This window comes from Armigeres subalbatus, chromosome 2 (genome assembly GCF_024139115.2).
Source record: "Armigeres subalbatus isolate Guangzhou_Male chromosome 2, GZ_Asu_2, whole genome shotgun sequence".
In the NCBI taxonomy this organism is placed as follows: domain Eukaryota; kingdom Metazoa; phylum Arthropoda; class Insecta; order Diptera; family Culicidae; genus Armigeres; species Armigeres subalbatus.
In genome coordinates, this window is record NC_085140.1 from 422,276,597 (window position 1) to 422,294,188 (window position 17,592).

General features: G+C 40.1%; 1 protein-coding gene across 4 annotated transcripts in view; it reads left to right on the forward strand.

The window, feature by feature from the left end:
• Window positions 1-16,494, forward strand: part of LOC134213467 (voltage-dependent L-type calcium channel subunit beta-1) — a 405,504-nt gene extending 389,010 nt beyond the window's left edge. For 3 of the 4 annotated variants that reach the window (XM_062692544.1, XM_062692543.1, XM_062692546.1), the window contains 6 exons: window positions 65-188; window positions 250-390; window positions 465-632; window positions 698-821; window positions 12,691-12,726; window positions 15,024-16,494. In XM_062692544.1, the coding sequence (XP_062548528.1) occupies window positions 65-188; window positions 250-390; window positions 465-632; window positions 698-821; window positions 12,691-12,726; window positions 15,024-15,613 (1,183 nt within the window). In that variant the 3' untranslated portion in view covers window positions 15,614-16,494. The remainder of the gene's footprint in view (window positions 1-64; window positions 189-249; window positions 391-464; window positions 633-697; window positions 822-12,690; window positions 12,727-15,023) is intronic. The other variant, XM_062692545.1, reaches the window with a different exon arrangement.
• Window positions 16,495-17,592: the final 1,098 nt, after the last annotated feature.

The following is a 17,592-nucleotide window of genomic DNA, read 5'->3' on the forward strand; positions in this document are numbered from 1 at the left end:
CGGCAAAAATTAATCCATTGAAAATGTTTGTCACTACTAAAATTTCAATCTCATGCGTTTGCAGAATAATTATAACTCGTGTTCAAGCTGATATATCGTTAGCGAAACGTTCCCTGATGAACAACCCTTCGAAGCGAGCGATAATGGAGCGTTCCAACAGTAGGTCGTCTTGTTTAGCGGAAGTGCAGGTAAGATCCGTTTGTTTTCACCGAAGAACTTCAGATGGATTCACTGAATATGTACTCCCAGGCTGAGATCGAGCGAATATTCGAACTAGCGAGGACACTTCAATTAGTTGTACTTGATTGTGATACAATAAATCATCCGTCACAATTAGCGAAAACATCATTAGCGCCAATAATAGTTTATTTAAAAATAGCTAGTAGTAAGGTGAGCATCGTGTATTTTCCGAACCTTAACTACTGAAACGGAACTAACAAATCTGTATTCCATTAACCGCGCAGGTATTACAAAGATTAATCAAATCACGTGGCAAAGCTCAGGCGAAAAATTTATCAGTACAAATGGTAGCTGCTGAGAAATTGGGTCAATGTCCACCGGAGATGTTTGATGTTATCCTAGATGAGAACCAGCTCGACGAGGCGTGCAATCACCTGGCCGAATACCTAGAGGCAGGGCGACAAAACTCCCATCGCGGTCATCGCACAGAAATAAACCGATTTAATTTTAATTGTAGGCATACTGGCGGGCAACACATCCTCCCGTACGACCAAATCCAACTGTTCCTAGACCTTTGCCGTCCCAAGAAGCGTCACCATCGGGCGAACAGTCCGGTCGGATCGGTCCTCCACCTCCGCCTGGTAAGTGCATTCTGAGAACATTTTAGCCACTGGTGCCGATCGATTTAAATTTGTTGGGAATTATGATCCCCAGACGATTATAGCGATTATTTAGAGTGACGACATGAGTCAGATATGAAACGACGACACTTTTGATGTGTATTGTAGGGCTTTTAGTTACGTCACGTCTGTGTTGGCTTCAATGCACAATTTGGTTGGAGTTCCTGTAGAATGGCGTCAATTGAATGGAGAAATGTTTCAACAGATATACACTAATTGCGCACAAATGTGAACAAAAAGTAAATAATTATTGAATATTCGAGAATGACATTTCTGAGAATTAGCTAAATCTAACAAACCCTTTACATTCTTAATCACACTATCGTTCAGTACTTATTAATGTAGGAGCTCGGCAGATGTTATGTTATCATAGTTAGATTTGAGTATAATTGGCTTCAACTTCTTTATTATAGTTGACTGAATACTTAGTTGTATTTAACATAACAATTAACGTTGTGAGTTAAAGTTCGAAGGCTGTCGAACAATCTTTAATTATTAAAACTAAAACTTACAAACTAATGGTTCGTAAGCTATCCATCAAAAAGGTTAAACAATATGAACAAAGGATAGAAATCATAGAGTAGTAGACTATTTAGTATGAATTAGGTAACAAAGAATAGGATATTTAATGCAAAATAGGGTCACAAAGAATGAAGAATAGAGAACAATTGTATACTATACAAAATGTTCATTTATTTATTAAGCTTACATCTATGAGGATAACACTGAATCTACTGTATGACATCACAATATTTGGTTCGCCATGTCGTTTTCACCTGGTCTGCCCATTTGGCTCGCAATATTTCACGTTTTTTTTGCTGGCCGACATTTTTGTCCATCGTTTCTCTCCAGATTTATCCATCTTTTGAATATTAGGTTCTTCGGAAAGTAGGACGAGTTTATCCTTCGCCACCACACATCGTTCTCTTTAAGACTAAACACGCAAGTTCTTCTCGAAGGCTTTTCGAGTTTCATGCCTGTAAAGATGCATGATACATCTGATTTTTTTGACCACAGTTTCTTCTGGAGCCCATAGTAAGCAGGACTTTCTCAAATGATGCTCTCTCATTTTTCACAACTAACGTTGGTGTCAACCATTAGCAAAGTAGACTATTTTATCCACCACATAGAAGATATCGCCGACTATCTAAGGACATATTCGGATTCGGCGAGCCGAAGTCTACTGGAGCCACATCATTTCGTTCTGAGGACACACAAAAAGTTAAATTTTGTTCCCCTGTATAATTATTTTGTCAATGTACTAACGACTACTAGGGATAATTTTTCCAATGTAGGCCCGAGGTCCAGTGATAGCGGTATTCTTCAACCGAAACACCACTTTATTGCATTGTGCTTACATGAAGTACTAATTAATAACCTAAATGTACGATGAAATTGATGTTTCAGAGTGGAGTATTGGAACAAAGCAGCTTTTTAGGATCGTCTGCCAGATCACTATTTCATATATTCTTTTTAATTTACAATATTGCTTATTTGACTGTACATATATGATATGGGGTTGGGAGGGTGCATCAGGGCATCAATGAAGTTACAACTGGACAATGAAGTGGTAGCCAATCGGAGTCAAGGAAGGAAAGTATTAGTCGTTCGCGTCTATTACCTTTATCTCCAACAGTTGTTAACCATTTGACGCGCCCTTCTTCAAACAAACCATCCCGTGGAAAGCTTGACAAGTATTGCGAATTTCATTATTCTTTTTGTTGGATCATTCTGCTGGAAGGAGATTCTCATTTCCCCGTGGGTTTCGTGTAAGTGTCTCTGCTTACAGGTCCACCACCCCCATTTTTGGCCCTTCATACAGCAACATGTTGAATTCAAACTCATATTGAAATTTGACCTTACCGTCAAGTGGAACCGCATGCAGAGCAAGACTCTAGCCAGGATGGTGGCTTACTACATACATACATACATACACATAGAAGATATCGCCGACTACCCTAACACTGGTCCCTGGATCGGCCCAGTCACGCTCGGTTCCACTCATTTGCATGTACCTACTTTTGTCGCCTAACTTATCAGTCGACCTGTGGGCCAATTGGAATCTTGAATCTATGACAAAAGGTCGAAAGGACAAAAGGTCGAAAGACAAAAGGTCGAAAAGACAAAAGGTCGAAAGGAAAAAATGACGAAAGGACAAAAGGACGAAAGAACAAAAGGTCGAAAGGGACAAAATGTCGAAAAGGACAAAAGGTCGATCTAAAACAAGTTGATAACAAGTTGGGTGTATTCCGAAAGAATTTATGAAATGCATTTAATTTCAAGTAGAAATAACACACTCATCACATCAATCAAAGTTGAAGAATGAGCAATTTTCAAACAAGGAGTAATTACTATGTAACTATATTATGAATATCTAGATAGTTCTGTCAGAGATAAAAACATGGTTGCTTTAGGAAATGAATTAAACTTGTATTGCGCGAGACAGAGTTGTCCTATACAGTTGGCAAAAAAAGTTGCTATTTCAAACTATTTTTATTAATTAAATAAATTAAATAAATTAAATAAATTAAATAAAATTCATAAAATGAGTGAAAATAATAGATGAAAATCTATGTTTTCTGAATGTCGCTTCGATCTGTCAAAATAGTGCACTCCGCAGCCACGTAGGCGCACGCATTGAAAATACACCGGCGTGTAATATACGCCGGTGTATTTGATGTGCAGCGTGCACCATTTCGACAGATCGAAGTGACATTATTTTAGAAAACTCAACATCCATCTATTAGTTGTACTCACTGAATGAATTTTATTTATTTGTTAAAAATTGTGAAAAATAAAACAGCAGAGTTTTTTTCTAACTGTGTAGGCAACTCTGGTGCTAGATTGACTCTCTCCGTTTCAGTTCCTTGTCCATTTTGATTTTTTGATCTTATTCAAGACAAAATTTTCAAAACGACTTATCTGCTTTTGTAAACAAAGATTTAAACGACGATTTGACGAATCTGATAGCTCCTCCACGCAAACTAACACCATCAACAGGTAGCGGAAACCTTCACCTACCTATTGGTGGTGTTGGTTTGCGTGGAAGAGCTATCAGATTCGTCAAATTGTCGTTTGAATCTTTGTTTACAAAAGCATATAAGTCGTTTTGAAAATTTTGTCTTGTATTGATCTTTAGTTTCTTTCGATCTTTTGTCCCGTTCGACGTTCTGTTCGTTTCGACGTTTTGTCCTTTCGACCTTTTGTCGCTTTCGACCTTTTGTCGCTTTCGACCTTTTGTCCTTTTCGATCATTTGTCCCTTCGACCTTTTGTCTTTCGACATTTTGCCCCTAACCCGGAATCTTATCGGCGGCGGCGTGATATATTAGTTACATCCAGCGGTGGCGACGTCACGCCGTTGGTTATCGGCGACAGCGGCGGCACAGCGGCGTGAGTCGGCATTTCATGCGTCGAGAATTTTCCGGAAGTTCATCCACATTAATTTCTTCAGGAAGTTCATCCACGAGTTCGTTGGAAAGTTATTCAAGAAAATCCTCTAAACAGTCCTCCAAGAATTCCCCAGGAAGTTCCTCCAGGGATTCCTCCGAAAATTCCTCTGGGGATTCCTCCGAAAATTCCTCCAGGTATTCCTCAGGAAGATTTCGACACGTTTCACGTGAGACGACCGTGTAATTTAAATGGAAGTTATCGACTATTGTCACTTCATTCGGAACGCCTCACCTCATACGAGTCGCAGAATAAGCACAAATTTCTTCTGGATTTCCTTTTGAAGCTCTTTAGAGTTCGTCTGGAAGTCCCTCAGACAATTCCTCCAGGATTTTTTTCCGAAAGTTTCTTCAGGAGCTCCTCCGGAAGTTTCTTCAGGAATTCCTCTGGAAGTTCCTCCGGAAGATTCTTCAATAAGTCGAATTCGACATGTCTCATTTGAAATGACCGTGTGAAACGGGAGGTATACACTACTAAAAATCCACACATATTTATTGGCAAAAATCCATAGATTTAACTTATGATGTATATCAGCGCACACATAACCATTCTCCACGCGAACTACTTATAAAATATATATCCAAATAAACTTTATGTGTGGTCTCGAATTAGCAATTATTTAATTTATGTGTGGTTCTATATCGATTATACTAGGGTGGAGCTATTGCAAAAATCTATAACGGCGACACATATATCTTATATAGATATTTTTGGCAGTGTAGACAATGGTCACTTCAATCGAAAAGCCTCACCTCATACACGCAAAATAAGCACAAATTTCTTCGAAAGCTTCTTCAGGAATTCCTTTCTAAACTCTTCAGAGTACGTCCGGACAATTCCTCCAGATATTCCTCCGGAAGTTCCTACAGGAAATTCTACAGGAAATTCTTCTGGAAGTTCCTTTAGAAATTCCTCCGAAGGTTCTTTCGGGAATTCTTCCGAAAGTTCCTCCAGTAAGTCCTCTGGAAGTTCCTCAGGGAATTCCTCTGGAAGTTCCTCAGGAATTACTCTGGGAGTTCCTCCAGAAATACCTCTGGAAGTTCCTCCAGAAATTTCTAAAGAAGATTCTTCAATAATTGCCTTTATTCAGCGTCTCGAAGGATTCGAGAAAAGTGAAAAAATGGGAGGTATCCAAAATTTGTTACTTCATTCGAAATGTCTCACCTCATACGAGACGCAGAATAGGCACCGATTCGTCCAGAAGTCCCTCAGATAGTTCATCTGGAGATTCCTCCGGAAGTTCCTCTAGGAATTTCTCCAAGAATTCCTCTGGAAGTTCCACCAGGAGTTATTTCGGAAGTTCTTCCGGGAGTTACTCGAAAAACTCCTTCAAAAAATCTTTCCAGAGTTCCAACGAAAGCTCTATCGAAACTGCTTCAGGAATTCCCCAGGAAGTTTTTAAAACAATTTCTTCAAAACTTCCTTCAGGAATCCCATAAGAAAATCTTTCAGGAATTCCTCCGGAAGTTCCATCAGGAATCTCTCCGGGTGCTTCTCCAGGAATTCCTCCAAGATTTCTTTTTGAAGATCCTCCAGGAATTTATCCTGAAGTTCCTGCAAAAAAATTTCAGGGAGATCATCCAGAAATTCTTTCGGAAACTCCTCCATCATTTGCTTTTGAAGTTGCTCCAAGAATTCTACCAAAAGTCCTTGCAGAAATTTTTCCTGTTCCGCCAGGAATTCTTCCGGAAGCTCAGTAAATTTCTTCGAAAGTATTCCTTTCGAAGCTCCTCAGAATTCATCCGGGAGTCGCTCAGATAAATCCTCCGGAGATTCTTTCGGAAGTTCCTGAAGTATTTCCTTCAAATTGAAATTTTTTCTAGGGTCTAGAAATTCCATAAGAGATATTATAAAACTTTCTCATGAATTCCTCCAGAAACCTACCTGTGAATTAATAAGATTTTTATGGATGGTCCCCTAGAATGTCCACCAGTTTTTCCTCAAGGAATTTCTCCTGAAATTCTCCCTGAAGTTCCTCCGGAAATTTCTCCAAGAACTATCCATAATTTAGCTTAGCTTAGCTTTGACTGACTACACATATCTATGGTTGCAACTCCGTGATTGACCAAAATCAGTGAAATTACACAAGGAATCAACTGAATGATGTTTAACTGGGATTTTCAAGCATTCACAGTGTGCAAGTTTCAGTGACGCAAATGTTCATTTGATCAATAACGGCGCCGGCCACGTCCTTGTAGTCAGTTAGGAAGAGGGAAGGAATGTTAGTAGGTGGTTTTTGCTATTTCAAGACCGTGTTTACCTCTGCGTCTCCACACAAACCACAGGAAGGATTATCAGTTAGTCGGTAGGTATCGTTGGATCTGGATTCACTCTGATAAGCGATACGACCGTGCCATTCTTTTTAATGATTTCAACCAACCATGACTCGGCCTGCACACCGAGCAGGGACACGATCACACGCACATCAACTGTTTTACTTTTCGACAGCACAAAGTATAACGATACCAGATCTTTCGACGTGACTATCAACCGAGCATGTACACTACTCACTATGCATTCCCGGCGGCATACGCAAACTGTTGAGGATCGCGTTTTGGACGCACCGAACCGACGCGCCGCATTTTGTTCTTAGGGCGATGACATACTGACGCGTCGAGCGATGCGAAGCGCGTCTAAGCACTCGTAAAGCAGAATATCGGCAAGAGGAATTTTTTTGTCTTGGGCGCGTTCTCGCACGCACACGCGTGAGTATGTCCGAACACAAGAAAGATATTGTATTATCTTTCGGAGGACTAAAACACGTACAACACTTGCTTGCTCGATGGCTACTGCAAGCTATTGAAGATCGCGCTTGTTTCGACCGGAGCAAAGCGCAATACATGCGCATGAGTCACTGAACACAAGATAGATGTTATATTAATTTCCCGATGACTAAAACACGCACTGCACTTGCTTGCTCGATGGCTACTGCAAACTATTCTCCAAGAACTATCCATAATTTACTTCGAAAACTTTTTAGAAATTTCCTCTAAACTCCTTTCGAAGCTCACATAGAATTTCTATACCAGCTCAGCCCCAATTCTTCAAGAAATATTTCCAGGAGTTTTCCTAGTTTATGGAAATTCAATTGTTAATTCTTGCAGTTTCAATAATCCATGAATTTCTCCAGAAATTAACCCGGCAATCCCTCCATGGAAGAATTAAACTACCCAACAGTGAGCTCAATTCACCCAATTTCAAACTTGCGTGCGGGAAGCCAAAATTGAGTTAATGGAGTCGCAGTAGTTTGCCATTACTCTCATATTAAAAAAAAACCTTGCGTAAGTTTTATTTAATCAACTGGAGTTCACTCATTTTCGACATCAAACAATAAACTCGAGGTTGATTTCCCGCACTAAACTGATGTCGTTGAATTGTTCCGCTCTTTTGTTTTTGACAATAGAATGAAGAGTGGATGAAAGATTAGTAAGCCAATAATTAGTAAAGCTAAATAAGCGTAAGCTAAGTAAAAAGTAAGTTTAGCAAAATAAAGCTAAAAAGCTAAAAATATTCAACGCTGAGTACTTTTTTTTTCTTCCGTTTGGAAAATCGTTTTGAAATTCTTCACTACTTTCTCACCATTCCTAAATAATTCCCTCTGGAATACACACGAAAATACACGAAATCTCTGATAATTATATAAAAGGTAACGGTACCAATAGTGGTGGGCGGTGGTATTAGTAGATCAACAGAAGAATTTTTTTTTTAAATTAATAATTGTGAGCAATAAACAGCTTTAATATCTAAGCCAATAGATAAACTAATAAATTTGCTAACAAAAATGAGATTGATGTCATTTAATATCAAAAACTACCAAGTATTGCATGCACCTCTAATGGGTACTCTGATTCTTTAGTGGCAGTAAACATTAATTTTTGTTCCCATAGTAGTGTTATCCGTTGATTGAGATGAGACTCGCCACTATTGGTACAGTTGGACCACTATATGTACAAGGGAGTCAATTTTATTAAGGAAAATAGTTGTTTTCAACAGTTTTTTCAAGCCTAATCTTAGGATAAGTTGCATTTAACATAATAATTAAAACATGACGCAACTGAAACCATCGTAAAGTGTATAATTATGATAAATCTCATCAAAACACCACTACCTCCACTATTGGTGCTACCTCCACTAAGGGTACGGCTACCCAATTTGAAATTCTCTCAGCAATTTAGCAGAAACTTTTACAGAATTTCTTTCCGAAAGTTCCCAATTTTTATTTCTGGCACTGCCACTCAAATGTTGCCCCCGGAAATTCTTTAAAACCCTCCTTTCTTTTTTTCGAGTTCCTCCAGGAGTTTCCGCGAAAATTAGTATGAGTATTTCTCGATGGGCTTTCAGAAGATATTTTCAAAGGAATTTCTAAAATAAGCTCTGAATAAATTCCAAGAGAAATTCGAGAAGTTGAAGTATTTTTCAAGAGTTTATAAGAAATTTCAAAATAATCTTTTTTATCGTTTCCAAATTAAATTAATTGAATTTTTAAATAAAATTCTGAAAAAATGTATTGTTAATTGTCGACTGGAATTAAAGTTGCTTATGGATGTGGCTTTCTCAGTCTGAGGATAATCAAAACGGCTAGATTTTGAGGGTAATTTCAAAATCTAGCCGTTTTGATTATCCTCAGACTGAGAAAGCCACATCCATAAGCAATTCTGAAATAATTTCAGACCAAAACTCCAAATAAATTATAATATGATTTTCTTAAAAATTTCTAGGTAAAATTTCGTAGATTCTTCAAAAACAATGCCGCGCTGAGCCACGCCGGGAAATTAGGGGGAAAAATTATTTCCACCTTGAAGATGATATTTTAGGAACAAAGTGTTTTCATCAAAGGCAAAGCTTATTATCTAATCTTTATTTTGAAGTTTGTTGCATTTTCAACTTCTCTATTTTCTATTTTAGCATTGTAAGATGTTCTCGAAAGTGTTTCCTTATTTCATTTTGAGGACCTTTGCAGAAGAAACCATTTGTATCATTTGTTATGATATTTTTAAATAACCTGACCCTAATCAATGTTTTGATTGTAACTTTTTAGTTTGAATTTTTATCAAAGTGACGTCATTTACAAAGTTTTTGAAAAAATGCGCGTTTTGCAGCGAAGCAAAAATATCGGCGGCGCACACCCCTCCTGATTACATTAAACATTTTGTTTTCGACGAATTAGTCATTTTGATTTCCTCGTACAAATTGCATTTTTTTAAATGATGAAAAACTCAAATTTCTCAGTTCAAAAATATGCAGAGCAACCCTTAACTCTTCCTCTGTCTAACTCTGGTCAGAGTCGATGGTAGCGCCACGATATGTCTTTACGTCTATAATGTCGGAGAAGTGCCGTCCATCAATCAGAACGTGGTCGATTTGTGATTCTGTCTGCAGTGGTGATCTCCAGGTGTAACGGTACGCAAGGCTGTGTTAAAAGTAGGTGCTGCGAATCTCCATATTCTTGGAGACGACGAAATCAATTAGCCGTACGCCGTTTTCGTTCGTCAGCCGGTGGGCGCTAAACTCTCCAATATTCGCTCTAAACTCCTCCTCCTGGCCAACTTGAGCGTTCAAATCTCCTATGATGATTTTGACATCGTCGGCACCTGTCGTTCTCACGACCCAGATGCGCGTCCTCATCATCATCACTGCTTCCGGAGTGTGGGCTATGGACGTTGATTATGCTAAAGTTGAAGAACCGAAATATGATCCTCAAACTGCACATTATCTCGTTGATCGGCCACCACCCGATCACGCACCTTTGCATATCACCTATCACTATATGAAAGCTGTTCCCAGCTACACGAGCCGCATCTCTGGTAGGTGGTATTTTTTTTTTTTTTTTTTTTTTTTTTTTTAACGAAGGTAATGGAAATCTGCAAACAGACACCTGGGGAGGCGAACCCAGGTAGTGTGGGGATGGGATCACCACTCCCGACCCACTAAAACCAACTCCTTCCTCTCCAGTCATTCCCTCGGCCCGCAATTAAGCAATACTTCGGGGGATGACTATTGGGCATTGCGCCCCCTCCATGACGTACACAAGTGCACGTATGCGCCTCAACTCTTCGACACTCCCCATGCAACACATTTGCACAAGACATACTGGCACCACATGTGCCCCAACACTCACCTGCCTATGCCGCTTGAATGACTGCAAGGGAAGATCAGGCACCCTGCAGGGGGTACCCCAATGCCGCCATCCCACAACATAGACAGTCCTCATTCAGTATGGTGCTCACCCCGCCCTGCAACAGAATGGCACCACTTGTCTACCAAGCCGGAGGCGACCATAGGTTGGTGGCTCCTATGCCGCTCCTACCTCAGCTACGAGGCAGACCCTTTCATGTCTCCTATTTCTGAGGTGCCGCAGAGGCATCAACCCCTGACACTCCTGCCAGTCATAGCGAGACTTTCGTGTCCCCTACTTCTGAGGTGCCGCAGAGGTATCTGCCCCCCGACACTCCTGCCAGGCCTAGCGAGACTTCACTCATTCCGTCCCTGACAGCCGGATCACACTACTGCCTGAGCAGCCACTCTGACCATACGTACCATGCGAGTCTAACTTGTGTGCTCGCTCATACATTCAGTCCCAATCGCTTGCACCACTTGTGCACCACTCTCTTTGACATTCAGTCACTCACTCAGTGGGGGTTGTAGTACCCCCATCTCCCATTTTTATCCACTCTGTGCACCTCCTGTGCATCGTTTGGGCGTGGAACACCCGGCACGTCAAGCGTGCCTAACACTCACCTACCCGGGCTTTGATACTGTCAATAGGACTCCGTAAGGTACTATGCCGGTAGCACCCACCCATTGACGTTTGAAGCCCAGGTAGTCCTCAGCCAATGTGGTGGTCTCCCCATCCTGGGACGGGGTCACACCACTACCTTACATGTCTCCGATTTCTCAGGTGCCGCAGAAGCATCAACCCCTGACACTCCTGCCAGACGCAGCGAGACTTTCGTGTCCCCTACTTCTGAGGTGCCGCAGAGGTATCTGCCCCTGACACTCCTGCCAGGCCTCACCAGACTTCAGTCGTTCTAACACTACCGACCATGCGTACCATGCGAGACTTACTTGTGTGCTCACCCATACACTCGGTCCTCATTCTGTGGGGTATTACGAGTAATACCCCAACTCCCATTCTCTTGCACCACATGTGCACCACTTGGGGGTGTGTGGGTACCACCCACTGCCACCCGCTTGCCGCCGAAGCAGCCCTCACTCTGTGGAACCTCCACAGGCTCCGTTAACGACCTGGCTAATTGTTTCACCCCCAGGCCATTCATCCCTTCGGCACGGGTCGCCTGACACCTTGGGATTCGGGGTTAGGGGCTTGTATGCTTTAAGCGGCACACGGTCGCTTGATAAGGTTTGCTTGCGGATATGTGGTTTTTGGGAGGGAATTAACAGCGCCCCCTGTTAACCCCACCACCTCCTAGGCAGAACCCCCTGACTCACAGACGGCTGGGGAGGGGTCGTCAAGCCCTTGGACATGGTCCCTGCTGCCCGCTCTGGTAGGTGGTATGATTAACATCTGGTAGGTGGTATGATTAACTCTAATCGTTCGCACCATTGATCTAATCTATGCTGAATCCGATGTCCTTCAATACAACGGCGAGTATGCGTGGTGTGCTGCTGATGATTTGCAGTTCCACTTACCGAGTTCAAAACGCTAGTCCCTTTTAGTCACTGTGGTGTTTATTGATTTTTCCGATCCATATTTTCTAATTATCAGCGTTATTCATTGCTTAAGCCCTCAGTACACTGTTTGTCATGATGACAAATATTTGTCAAGTATATCCGGATATCTATAAGACTGGCCAGAAATCGACATGGATATCAGGCTGACTTGACAAATATTTGTCATTATGACAAACAGTGTACTGATAGCTTTAGTTTTTGAAGGCGAACAGGGAGTACCAATGGTAGGGCCATGCCCACCGTTTATAGATATTGGGAGTAGCAAATAGATAACAGAGATTAAGATGTACGAAATAATAAATAATAATAAAAGATATGAAATAGAAATCTAGAGTTAGTGGCATTAACAAAATTGTGCATTAAATAAGTCAGGAAATCCGATTATGTTACTTCTAGTTAAACATCTGCTGAAGCATTTCTCCATTCCATGTCGACGACACAGCCCACCTCACACGGCACACTGATATACGATCAAATTGCAGACAGCTACCTATTTTCGTTGAATTTATTTGAATTAATCGAATTCACAACACACTGGATTTCTGTTTGTTCTTTCTCTTCCACCTCTTGGCGCTCAACTCTGTTTCATTTTGCTCGCTCGCTGTTGTCGTTGTTCTTTCTTCATTTTTGGCCGGAAAAACCACGCAACTAAATTTTGTTGAACAACTACACCAATTGTTGTACACACAGACTCTAGGGATCACTACGGCTATAGAAACGAGCGAGGTAATTCTATAAGCTATTTGCTAAGCATTTCCGTTCAGTTTTATATTTATAAAATTCATAGATATTTACAATTTTGGTTTCGGTTGCAACTTTGTAATTAGTTGTTTACTTAGTAAATGTATAATTCCAATACGGCTAATATTGGAAAAACAAAATTGTTATTCTTGGAATTCATGTTAGTAAGATATAGTTGTAGATTATTATCGTCCTAATTTCATTAGCTTTAGCTTTGTTCATTTTTGTTTTATGCATCCCGGATATGAAATTCTTTTATTTGCAGTCTTCAATATGGCCGATGTTGAGGAGACGCTCTGAAGGCGGAGCAAACGCGCGCACACATTCACAATCATACTCAGTCGGGTGAATTGGGTCTAGAGAAGGCGGAGCGCTAGCTCCGTTATTTGAAAATTTTCATATTGAATTTGTATCTGTTTCGCTTTTGTTTGGATTACGCGAATGTTCGCTTTGGGTTAGTCATTGAATTCCAACGCAAACTCACCACACTGGAAGAAATGGTCATTTTGCCAAAGTGCAGCATGACGCACAGTTGGTTCTGCGGTATTTTGCCACTAGACTGCCCACCTTTTGTTGGATATCCTTCTGGTGAAGGAGAAATTGGACTTGTGACGAATCACAAAAACACTTTTGACAGTTGAAAAGTGAGTTCGCTTTTTTATAGTTTTTATTTTTCTTACTGCTTAAAGCTTCTAACACAAACATTTGCTTTGATATTATACATTTTATTCTAACTCCTCTTTACTCGAAACTATATAAATAAGAAATTTTTTACTGCTTTTCAATAGGATAAGTTATCTAAAATTTCAAAAGAAAACAAGTAGCATTGGTTCATTTTAATACGTAAACTACGAATTACTTTGCTTAAGGGATTTTTTATAAATACATTTTTAACATACAAATGCTCATATCTAGGAACTTTTTTTAAATAGGCGTAACTGTGTTTGACCTTTAAATTTGAACGGCTAATACTCTCTCAGTTTAGCATATTTCGACTGGCATTACTACCAGATAGATAGGAATCTATTCTTTCTGTTAGGTACATAAGTTCACTAAAATAGTTTGAATGAAGAGCACAATCGCCTTTCCAATAATTAAGGTCAGAATCAATTACGCCCATTTGAAAAAAGTTCCTAGATATATACTTTCCGACGTTCTTAAGAATATCTTTTGAATATTGCAGCTTCAATTAAATCGTTAGCATCACCGTTACTGCTCATAACACGGATGTTTGATGAATTATTCTAAACATTTCTCGCTATTGACGTTCAAGTAAGCTTCATGAAAATATCTGTTCATAATGTCATCATGGAATGTAGATAACAATGTGGTCCAAGGTCAATATTTTTGTTAAATCATACATTCAAAGTGATAATTATTGTAACTAATATGAACTATGGCCCTGTATACAATTAGACCATTAATGAAGTAAAGGATGACAAATAGATTTTTTCCAATTCTGCACTTGGACAGATATGGATGCGGCAATTCAAATTTGACCAAAATCGATCACATTTAATTTGGGGCAACTAACTTACAACATGTGTGCTACTTGGGATATCTCCTTCGTCGTCTAGAATGCCCGCCTGCGTTCGTTTCTCCCATCGACATAAAGGCTTGATCATTGCATTGACTTTGATTTTACGCTGCTATTGAAAGAATGTTGCAGCTTTCTGGAACATTCTCTCAATATGGAATTGGGCATTTTGCGGGATATTATATGGATAAATGGAGATATTTGTTAAACTATGCGAAAAAAACTCAAGCACTAAACATTTAAAAATATAAGTGTGCAAAAAAGTTACTAACCGTTGTACAAGGAAAAGGTGTTTTCAAAAGTTATTAGGAATTGATTGTTGTTTATGCTAATAACCATTATTTGTATTCAGTAGATATTGATTGTATTTGTATTTTTCATTTTTGCTTAAATTACCGCATGCTTTTTCAAACTCACAATTGCACTTTTCACTGATATTCAAAAGGAAAGGACAGTGTAAAACGAACCAGAGAGTTGAAACGAAATTCTGCTTACAACCCGCATGCAAAAGTGATCTAACACAGACAGCGTTTTTGTTATCTGGTTCGTTCTGTGATACTGTGCTACTGGTAACATTCAATTGAAATATTTATTGAAATCAATTTTTTGAAATTTGTATGTTTGTGAGTGCCGTCCCAGAACTACCACAAGCTAGGACTTGGTTTTCTGCTGGGCCATACCTACTTCACGATTCTCGTCAACCCTAGATTTGTTCTTACTAATCCAGCTTCCGTTTCGCCCGCAGGTGCATCATATCATCACAATAGTAATAGTAGTAGACGACCAGCCTCCAATCGCCACGAGAACCGGGACCGGGACCGAATGGAACGGTACGAGCGGGACCGGGACCGGGATCGGGAGCGATTGCACGCCCGTGAACGAGACATGCAGCTACACTACGACATCAACGACGACGATCTACTGAACGAGCGAAACTACGGCCCATCGGATTACGGCGGTGGAGGCGGAGAAGGTGGCGGCGGCGGTGGCGGTGGCAGGATGGTACGGGGCGACAGTCGGGACATTCGGGATCTACGGGAACGGGACAGTAGGGTGCATATATCCAGTGGGGTAAACGTTGCCAGCAGTAGTAGCAATAGACACAATCTGAACAGCGACATGCTCGACCACGACCGCGAGCTGATACGAGACACGAGAGGTGACCTGATGCGGGGAGATCCGCGCTATCCGATCGCACAGCCACAACAGTTGGTGGCGCCACCGTCGTCGCAGTCGGTCCGTCGGGGAATGGAGCGAACGGACGGACGGGACCGCGACGACTACAGCCCGCACCGGGGAGGCGGTAATAATAGAAGAGTATTGAACGCCATGTAGGAATCGTGGATATAGGGATGGGATCAGGATGATGAATCGTTAGACGAGGAGAAGCTCGTCCCAGACAGCGAAGAGGACGACGGCTTCGAGTACGACGAGTTCTACTGAAGTTGGCGGTTGGCGATACGACAGAAACACACAAACACACAAGAACACACGCTTCCATTGCTCTCCGGGGATCGATTCGCCCGTGGGAGAATACCCGACCGATAGTGTAGCGGAACGAACGTGTAGGGAATTTGGTAACCTGTAGAATAATGTACGAGTCTCACTGACAAACGCACTCCCGGTAGAGAAATGATTCACAAATCCACACACCCACACGCAGGTAAACATTAGAGCACACGTACACGCAACCAAACACACAAATACATGACAGACGCCTATTATGCAGGCGAATTAATTTGAGAGAGTGAAAGCGCGTGAGTTACAGAGATCGCCGTCGTTCGTTGAATCATCCTGATCCATTCCTATTGTATAAGAATGAAAATACTCATTTCTATATAATACCGCTTTTCATCATCATTTTCGATCCAATTGTCCAAATTCTTCCTGACTGTTTTTTCGTTTGATTCCCAATATGGTGAGAGATTTTCCAAGTATGGCAAGTAGTTCGCGCATGAGGAGAAAAAATAATTCAATTTCTTTTATTGGTGCATTTTTTAGATTTGTTGTTTCGACTGAAAATATTGGAAACATTAATCTTTTGTTGTTACTTTGGTGAAAAAGTAGATTAAATACGCTATACTGGAAAATTTCACTTTTATTTATTTAAGCACCCACATTCGTTGCTAGATTTATGTTGGATAGCTGTGCGAAACGAATTTTGATCACCCAACGACAACCATTCACCAACTGATTTACCATTGCGAGTTTATCACACACAAAATTTACGAATAAGCAATAAAAAACTTACCGTCGCTGCTGGTAAGGATGAAATGATCGTTCAAAAATTTGAACTGCCAGATTTTTTATTGTTTTACATTGATCATACTTTTTTTCGAAAGAACAACTAAAATTATTGTATTAGTTCCAGATGTTAATTAAAAATCATTCATTGTAACTTGCTACAGATTAATATACTTAAAATAGTTTGTACGCTATTTCCATCTGAAGATAGTATGGTATTTTTTATGTTCCTTGTCATTTCAGAAGCTTCAGGAATTTCTTTTATAAAAAATTATAAAAATTATAAAATAATTTTGAACATTTTTCCGTAAATTCTTCAGAAAATCTTATCATCAGTATCTTTGCTCAGAAGATCGAATGATGGGATAAATTGCAAGGCATTGCATCTAAGTAATCCGCAAGCAAAGGGATATCTAGAATATCTGTGGCAGATCCTTTTTGGATAAATCGGAAGGAAAGGAGAACTTCTGAAAGGGAAGACTGGGGAGACTTGATCCCCTTTTCTCATTTCCAATGTATCACAGCCAAAAATGAATAAACTTACGCGCAGCCTCTCTAAAAAAATATATAATTTAACTTTACTGATATGTGACAGTTTGTAAATTGTTGTTGTTATTGATACAAAATCGATTTTTAGGAGTGCTGTTAAAAATTGAATTTAAAGATATTCGGGATGAATTATTGATCCCTCTATAAAAACTTGCTTTGATAAAAGAAGAAAGGAGTTCTCTGATTTTTCAAATATTTTTCCTCTAAAATACGCGGATTTTCCGACTTGCTGTGTGTTATAATGAACGATTTCTTATATGGAATTCGACAGCGCATGCAATCTTAGAATTTGGGGAGACTTGATCCCCTTTCTATGATATCTACTCAATAAATATTTTTTCGAGTCAAACCCTTCAATTCAATAACCGCCTGAGAAAAAAAAAAATTTTTAAATTTTATCGTCAAAATTTTGTATGGGTGCCAAATGGGGGATCGAGTGTTTCCTTATTGACGCAACAACTTGAATTTCAAATATCCTAAAATTGTGATGGAATGTGGACATTTTGACCAGTATTTGACCA